Here is an 8,766-nt window from a genome sequence, read left to right as displayed (position 1 = left end):
GAGAAGGTGTAGAAGGAGGAGAAGTAAGAGGAAGAGACGAATGATGAAGGGACAGAGGAGGAGGAGGAGGAGGGCAAGAGGTAATAGGAAGAAGAAAAGAAAGTGGAGGAGAAGGAGAAAGTGTAGAGAGAAAATGAGTAGGAGGAGGAGGAGCGGGAGGAAGAGGGAAGGAGGAGGAGGAGGAAGAGGAGGAGGATCAGGAGCGGGAGGAGGAGGAGGAGGAGGTAACGAGTGGAACAACACAGAAGAGTTAACGGGTTGGGGAGAAGGGTGAGATTGGGGGAGAGGAGGAGGATAAAGGTCAGGACGGAATTGAAGAGACGAGAGGAGGGGAAGGGGAGGACGTAGAGTAGGAAATAGACGTCGACGTAGAGGGTGGAAAACGTGATAGAATCAGATCTATCTTCAGCAAACAAAGAAATGGAGTCAAAAAGAGAGAGAAGTAGAGTGAATTGTGAAGAGAATAGAGAAGGGGGAGGAGGAAGAGGTACACAAATCCGGAGGGAAGAGGAAGAGAAGGAAAGAAAGAGGAGGAAGAAGAGGAGGAGGGAAAGAGGAAGGGCATAGGTCATCAGGGTCTTGCTTTTAGCGAGACGATGTGGCGACATGACGTCACAAGCACGTCAAAGGAGTTGGATGAAAAGCAAAGGAATTCGTGGACAGATGAGGCGACAAGCAAAGGAGTCAAATTGGGCGAAGAATAATGAAATCTAGTACGAAGTTTAAGAAAAAAAAGTCTAGGAGGTTTAGGGGATTAGGTAACGGGGTTAGGAGCTAGTAGGTCACGTGAATGATAAGAAAAGAAAAAAGGAAAAAGTGTTTTGAAAGTACACAGAAGCATGAGATCAGAGGTAAGCGTCTAGCAAAGGGAGGAAAGTTAAGTGTTGTCCCAAATGAGTTTAGACGTAAAATAGGTTCAGGTAGGCAGAGGACAAAGTGCTTCCGAGCGAGCAGATATGAGGGTAATGAAAATAGGCGAGAACGGAAGTGACGTAGGAGAGGGAACGTTGGGATGGGCGACGGAACAGCCTAGGCTAGAAATTGGAAGAAAGAGGGAAAAAAAAAAAAAAAAAAATGGACGATAACGAATCGAGGGATCAGAGTATCAAAACATTCAGAACAAAATAATTTTTAACAAAAGTAAATAGTATAAATAACTACCATGTCCTTATTTGTTTCAAATAAGGGAAATGTTTCCTTTTTGTGAATAAAATCGGCCGGTGGAACCTAACAAAGAAAATTATATCATCATCACGCTAGGGGTACGGAGTGCTATAACACAAGTAGGCGAAAGCATTGAGCCACAAATTAAGCCCCATTGAGAATATTAATCCAGCCATTAGGCTCCACGACGTGAAATATTAACGTACAGAGTAGTCCAAAAGTTAAGTAGTAAGTAGTAAGAATTTGAAATACGTGGGGCCAATCAGCTGTGAAAGGGGGGATAATAACGAGAGAGAGAGAGAGAGAGAGAGAGAGAGAGAGAGAGAGAGAGAGAGAGAGAGAGAGAGAGAGAGAGAGAGAGAGAGAGGGAGGGAGGGAGGGGGGAAGAGAGAAGAGGAAATAGAGCAATAAATAGATGAGATGTCAGGAGAGAGAGAGAGAGAGATAGACAGGCAGCGAGAAAGAGATAGAGAAAGAATGAAAGAGAAAGATAGAGGTAGAGAAATAGATAGGGATAGAGAGAGGGAGAGAGAGAGGGAGGGAAAGAGGAAGAGAGATAGGGAGAGAAAGAGGGGAAGAGAGAGAAAGAGAGGATTTGAGTGCGGGAAGAGGAAGAGAGAGAGGTAGAGAGAGAGAGGGGAAGAGAAAGAAAGAGAGAGATGATTTGAGGACGGGAAAGAGGAAGAGAATGAGGGAGAGAGAGAGAGAGGATTTTAGGGAGGGAAAGAGATAGGGAGAAAGGGAGAGAGGAAGAGATAGAGGGAGGGAGGGAGGAAGAGAGGGAGGGAGGGAGAGAGGAAAAGAGGGAGGGACAGAGGGGAAAAGAGGAGAAGAGAGATAGGAAGAGATGGATGGAGGGAGAGAGAGGGGGAAGAGAGAGAATAAGAGAGTGAGGTAAGGAGGGATGAAGAGAGGGTATGAGAGAGAGAGGAAAATAAGTAGAGGCAAATAAAGAGGGTAAAGAGAGAAAATAAATGAGAAGAAATAAAGGAGGGGAGAGAGGGAAACATAAGAGAATAGATTATAATATTAAAATAAGTGACATGAATAAGTTTTAGTGTAATTGAGGAAGTAAGTAGGAGAAGGTAGAAAAAGTCAAATAAGAAATAAAAGTCGGGGAGGAATTGATAAAACATTTATAAAAGAAAATAAGAAAAAAAAATGAAAATAAGAGCCCAGTGATAGAGTAATCAAAGATATTACAAAGGGGAAAAAAATATATATTAAAGAGAGTTTAAGAATGATAAAACACAATTAGAAGATAGTACGGAGAACGAAACAGGCACAAGTAACTGAATGCTGTATAAGATAGAATGTGAAATGAAATTAGATAAAATATAATAACGAGATACAGAGTCGTAATTCATGGAAATGAGGAAGAAGAGGAAGCTGGGAAAGGCAGAAACTTATTAAAGAATCAACTCTTGACAGGAGGTGGAGGGAGTGGAGGAGGGGAAAAAGGAGGAACAGGGGAGGAGAAGAAGAAGAAGGAGGAGGAGGAAGAAGGAAGAGAAGGAGGAGGAAGGAGGAGGAGGAGGAGGAGACGGAAGAAGGAAGAGGAGGAGGAGGAGGAGGAAGAAGAAGAGGAGGAGGAGGAGATAAAGGAGGAAGAGGGGAAGAGAAGAAGAAGAAGAGGGAGAAGAAGAAGAAGAAGAAGAAGAAGAAGAAGGAGGGGAGGAGGAGGGGGAGGAGGAAGAAGAAGAGAAGGAGGAGGGGAATGAGGAGGAGAAAGATCAAGTTAATGAGGCGGCAAGAAGGAAATTAAGTAAAGAGAATTAAGAGAAAATGGAAGAGAAAGAAAGAGGAGAGTTGATGGACAAGTGAAAGAAGGCATAAGAGGCAAGGTAGAGGATGTATTGCTTTGCCAGTAACCAGCGTTTCTATCCTTAAGATCGGTATAGCATCGGATAAGTGGGGGCTTAAGTGAAATATTTAAGGAAATGGTTATAATGGAAGTTTCATGTGATTATCACTCTCCTTTGAGCGTGAATTACCTTCTGCTGAGGAGGATCAAAGAGTGGTCGAAATATACAGCTAATTCTATTCTTCACCCATTTACTTTCTCCGACAGTTGAATTTTTTTTTATCTTACCTCTGTTTCACGACAAAGTACCTCTCTTACCTAATAATCATGAAAAAATACTTCGCGCCTCTGATCCGTAGGGGTACTATCAAAGTCCCTGAAATCTTAACTGCGTGGAAATTATGCATTTAAATCCTTATATGGGGATAGCATATTGAAATGATGGAATATAGGAGAGAGAGAGAGAGAGAGAGAGAGAGAGAGAGAGAGAGAGAGAGAGAGAGAGAGAGAGAGAGAGAGAGAGAGAGCCTAAGGAGGACGAGAATGTAAAAATGTATAGAAAAAGAGAAATCGATTATACTGCAGAAAGAAAGAGAACAAGAAAGAGAGAATAAAGGAGACCAACAAACCTCGCGATTGAAGACGACAATATGAGGAGAGAAAAAAGTCAGAAGTGAGAGGAGAAGGTGAAAAGAGAGAGAGAAAAAGAGAGACAAATGTCGTAATCAACGTCAAATGGCATGGGAAGATGGGAAGGTTGAAGAGGAGAAGAGAAAAGAAGAGCAAAAGAGAGGGAAGAGGTGAAAAAAAAGCTAACACATTTCAAAGTAGAACAGGACATGGTGAAGAGAGAGATTAAAAAAAAAGATAGCAGAAAGAGTGAAGCCATTGAGAAAGAGAAAAAGAGAAGAAAGAAGAACAAAGTTAGAGAGAAATGCAGTGGACAAAAATAAGGTTAGAGAGGTAGGAAGGAGAAAACGAGTGATGAGAAAGAGAGGAAAAGAGGAGGGACAACGAAGAGCAAACAGATATTGCAATTAAAGTCGAAGGACATGGGGGGGGGGGAAGGGGGCTCTACGTGAAGATGAATCGTGAGCAAAAGAGGAGACGTTTCGGCGTTGCCGAAGAATATCGTCAGCACACAAAACAAAGCTGGAACCAGGGCAGAGGCCAAAGACGATTAAGTTTCTTAAAAACATGGGGGAAAGAGGAGACGTTTCGGCGTTGCCGAAGAACATCGTCAGCACACAAAACAAAAGCTGGAACCAGGGCAGAGGCCAGAGACGATTAAGTTTCTTAAAAACATGGGGGAAAGAGGAGACGTTTCGGCGTTGCCGAAGAACATCGTCAGCACACAAAACAAAGCTGGAACCGGGGCAGAGGCCAAAGACGATTAAGTTTCTTAAAATAAAAGAAGAGGGAGAAGATGGGAGAGGGGAGAGTGTACAGGGAGGATAAAGAGAGTAATGACTGGGTTAAGTGTATACGAGAAAGGAGACTGGATAAAGTAGAAAATGATGAGAGGAACCGACACAAGGACGTTTCACAACACCAGGAGTGCCAAGACCCCTCTCCCCCCCCAAAAAAAAAAAAAAAAAAAATGAAGAACACAAAGCAGACACACCATTCCTGAGCAGAGGCGCATGGGACCCTTTGGAGAAGACAGACCAGACCAGGGGGAAGGCGAGGTGGGAGACAAGGCAGAGGGAAACGGGAGGGGAGGGAGAGGGAGAGAGAGGAACCCCAGATTAGCAGGGAGAGTTCTGGGGTGTGCCTGGCTGTCGGACCGGACTGACGAGGAGCCGGGTGCTATGTGCCGAGACTTTCCGTCCTGCCTGCACACCACGCCAAGATCAATACCGCGCACAAGGGCTCCTCCTCCTCCTCCTCCTCCTCCTCCTCCTCCTCCTCCTCCTCCTCTCCCACCTCCTCCTCCTCCTCCTCCTCCTCCTCCTCCTCCTCCTCCTCCTCCTCTTCCTCCGCCTCCTCCTCCTCCTCCCTCTTCCTCCTCCCTCCTCCTCCACGTCCTCCTCCTCCTCCTCCACGTCCTCCTTCTCCTCCTCCTCCTCCTCTTCCTCCGCCTCCACGTCCTTTTCCTCCGCCTCCACGTCCTTTTCCTCCGCCTCCACGTCCTTTTCCTCCTCCTCCTCCTCCTCCTCCTCCTCCTCCTCCTCCTCCTTCTTCCTCCTTCTTCTTCCTCCGCCTCCACGTCCTCTTCCTCCGCCTCCACGTCCTCTTCCTCCGCCTGTTCTTCCTCCTCTTCTTCCTCCATCACGTCCTCCTCCTCCACGTCATCTTCCTCCTTCACGTCGTCCTCCTCCTCCTCCACTTCCTCCTCCTTCACCACATCCCCCTCCTCCTCCATACCCTCCTCCTCCTCCTCCTCCTCCTCCTCCTCCACTTCCTCCTCCTTCACCACATCCCCCTCCTCCTCCATACCCTCCTCCTCCTCCATACCCTCCTCCTCCTCCTCCACGTCCTCCTTCTCCACCACATCATAAACCTCCACGTCCTTTTCCTCCACTTCCTCCTCCTTCGCCTCCACCACCACCTCCTCTCCTCCTCCTCCTCCTCCTCCACGTTCTCTTCCTCACGCTTCCCTTCACCACATTCTCTTCCATGCCCTAGAACCGCTACACCTCCTCCCCTCCCTCCTCCTACTCCTCTTCTCCTCCTCGCTATCTTCCTTCCTGTTCTCCTCTTCCGTGCTCTCCTCCTCCACGTCCTCCTTGAACTTCTTCTCGTACTTCTCCCCGCACTCCTCCTCATCCCCTTTGTCCTCCCATCTCTCCCTCTCCCCCTCTCTCTCCCTCTCCCTCTCCCTCTCTCTCTCCCTCTCCCTCTCCCTCTCCCTCTCCCTCTCGCCCTCTGTATATACTTTCAGCGACTCCGTTTTCTCTCCACTTCCTCCTCCTCCTCCTCTTCTTCCTCCTCCTTCTTCTCCTCCTCTTCCTCTTCCTCTTCCTCCACACCCCTCTCTTCCTTCTCCATGCCCCTCCCTTACTCCTCCACGTCTACATACTTATCCTCCTCTTCAATAGCCTCCTTCATGACCTCCTCCTCCTCCTTCTCCTCCTCCTCCTCCTCCTTCTCCTCCTCCTCCTCCTCCTCCTCCTCCTCCTCCTTCTCCTCCTCCTCCTCCTCCATGTCTTCCTCCTCCACCACGTTTTTATCCTTCTCAACCATGCCTTCCTTCTTGTCCTCCTCCTCCTCTTTATCCAATTCCTCCTTCTACGTCTTCCTCCTCCACTTCATACTCCTCCCCATCCTTTTCCTCCTCCTCCTCCTCGTCCTCGTCCATGTTATTCCCCTCCTCTTAATTTACTTCCTCCTCTTACATCTTCCTCCTTCGCTTCATGGTCATCCGTGTCCTCCTCCATTTTCTCTTCCTCCTCCTCCTCCTCCTCCTCCACCTCCTCCTTCTCCTCCACGATCTCCTCTTCCTCTTTCTCGTCCTCCTCAACGCTCTTTTCCTCCTCCTCCTCCTCCACATCCTTCTCCTCCGCCTCCTCCTCCTCCACAATATCCTCCTCCTCCTCCACATCCTTCTCTTCTCCTCAATATCCTTCTCTTCCTTCTCTCTCTATCTACGTCCTTCTCCTTCTCTTTCTATGCCTCAGTGCCCTCCTCCCCCACATCATCTTCCTACTCTTCCTCCTCCTCATAATCGACAACCTCTCCCTCTCTTCGTCCTCCTCCTCCTCCTCCTCCTCCTCCTCGGACATCACGTTCTTTCCCTCCTCTTCCTCCTCCTACTCTTCCTTCTTCTCCTCTTCCTTCTCTTTTTTCACCCTTTCCTATCTACTTTTCTTACTCTTCTTACACTTCCTCCTTTTCTTCCACTTCTCTTCCCCTCCTCATTCTCCTTCACTTCCTCCACCTCCTCCTCCTCCTTGTCTTCTTCCTCTTCCTCCTCCTTTTGCTCCTCCTCGTTCACATCTTTTCTATTTAGGTCTTTGGCCAGATCTTCCTCAATTCTTTATTCACACTTCTCTTCCCTCTTCTCCTCTCCTTTCTCCTCCCCTCCTCTTTCTCCTCCTCTCCCTCCTCTTCTTTCTCCTCATTTCCCTCCTCCTCCCTCTCCCCTTTTTACTCATCAACCTCCTCTTTTTCTCCTCTCCTTCCTCTTTCTCCCCCTCTTCTTCTTCTTTCTCCTCCTCCTCCTCCTCTTCCTTTTCCTTTCACTTCCGCGTGATTTTTAACAATCTTTGTACACCTACTCACTTGTTTTATTCCCATATCCGACAGTCTTTTATGTAAAATGTTCTCTCTCTCCTTCTCTCTCTCCTTCTCTCTCTCTCTCTCTCTCTCTCTCTCTCTCTCTCTCTCTCTCTCTCTCTCTCTCTCTCTCTCTCTCTCTCTCCACACACACACACGCACACACATATATATATATATGTATATATGTATATGTATATATGTATGGGTGGATGTATGTATGTATGTTTTCCCTTTCTCTCTCCCCCGTACCCTCTGCCTCTCTGGTTTTCTCCCTCTCCCTCCTCCTCTTCCTACCACCCTCCCTCCTTCTCTCTCCCTCCCACTCCCCCTCCTTCTCTCTCCCTCCCCCTCCCTTGCCCACTCCCTCCCTATCAGAGTTTTATCACCATTGCTATTTGTTGTGTCCTCGTCGTTTGTTTCTGTCGCCTTCCAGTCCTTGCTTGCCACCGTTGCCATCGAGTTCTTTCGCTCTTGCCATGTCCAGTCTTGCCATGTCCAGTCTTGCCATCGCCCCTCCTTCCCCTTTGCCGTCCCCCTTTCCCTTGCCGCCTCCGTGTCTGTATTTCCCGACATCGCGTCTCTGTTTGTCGCTGGCGTGGCTCCCTTGCCGCCAGTATGTCTGCATTGGCTGCCAGTCCCTGTGTCTGCATTTACCATCACCGGGTCTGTCAGGAATTACCGCTGCAGTTTCCCGTGCTTACCGTCGATGTGGTTCGACTTCTCTCCACCACGGCCTCCATAGTTCCCGGTTTCGAATTAAGAACTGTAATAACTTCTAGACCCCTCGTTCGCCATGCAGGCTTCTCCAACAATACTCCGCTACCTTCCCACCACAACCCTCCATCCCTCCTCCAACTCCTCTCCCAACCCCTTCTCTCTCTCTCTCTTCTCTTTCTCCACCCATTCTCCTCCTCCTCCTCCTCCTCCTCCTCCTCCTCCTCCTCCTCCTCCTCCTCCTCCTCCTCCTCCTCCTCCTCCTCCTCCTCCTCCTCCTCCTCCTCCTCCTCCTCCTCCTCCTCCCACTCTTGTGCCACCTCCACTGGCTCCCCCTCCTTTGCCACTCTTCACCCCAGTGGTCGACTCAGTGTGCGTGAGCGAGTCGACAAGCAGACAGGCTATCCTCGTCTCTTCTTCAGATTTGCAATAATATTTGTGTGATTTTTTTTTCTCTGTTCGTCTTCTCCGTTCTCGGCCGATCTCCGGCTCCTGGTGGTGTTGGTGTTGTGTTGGTGTGTCGCGGGGAGCCAAAATGAGGGTGCAGATGGTATGTGTGCTGGTGGGAGTGTTTGGCCTCTTGGGGGCTGAGTCTATCCACACCAAGAGAAGAGATGGTTACCAAGAGGACTTCGAGTTTGAAGAGGTGAGTAACAAGCTTCAGGAACCTAGTACAAGTCTTCGAAAGCTCGAGAACTGTACCAAAAGCTTTCGGAGAGCTGGGTTTTTGGGGAAGGGGAGGGGAAGAGAGCTCGGCTAGTCCAAACAGGGGCAGTTGTGGCCGACCTTAGAACGTCAGGAAAAGGTCGGGATCTTTTACACACGAGAAACTAACGACGTAGAACCTTGTCAAGCTGATGTGT

General features: G+C 48.5%; 1 protein-coding gene across 5 annotated transcripts in view; it reads left to right on the top strand.

The window, feature by feature from the left end:
• Window positions 1-8,255: 8,255 nt before the first annotated feature.
• Cow (Proteoglycan Cow) overlaps window positions 8,256-8,766 on the top strand; it is a 927,057-nt gene continuing 926,546 nt past the window's right edge. For all 5 annotated transcript variants that reach the window (XM_076187845.1, XM_076187844.1, XM_076187842.1 and 2 more), the window contains exon 1: window positions 8,256-8,549. In XM_076187845.1, coding sequence (XP_076043960.1) covers window positions 8,439-8,549 — 111 coding nt within the window. In that variant the 5' untranslated portion in view covers window positions 8,256-8,438. The remainder of the gene's footprint in view (window positions 8,550-8,766) is intronic.

The sequence above is a fragment of the Oratosquilla oratoria genome, chromosome 7, assembly GCF_046742065.1.
Source record: "Oratosquilla oratoria isolate Oo_2021 chromosome 7, ASM4674206v1, whole genome shotgun sequence".
NCBI lineage: Eukaryota > Metazoa > Arthropoda > Malacostraca > Stomatopoda > Squillidae > Oratosquilla > Oratosquilla oratoria.
Note: the sequence above shows the minus strand (reverse complement) of the source record. Positions and strands in the feature narration are given on the sequence as shown.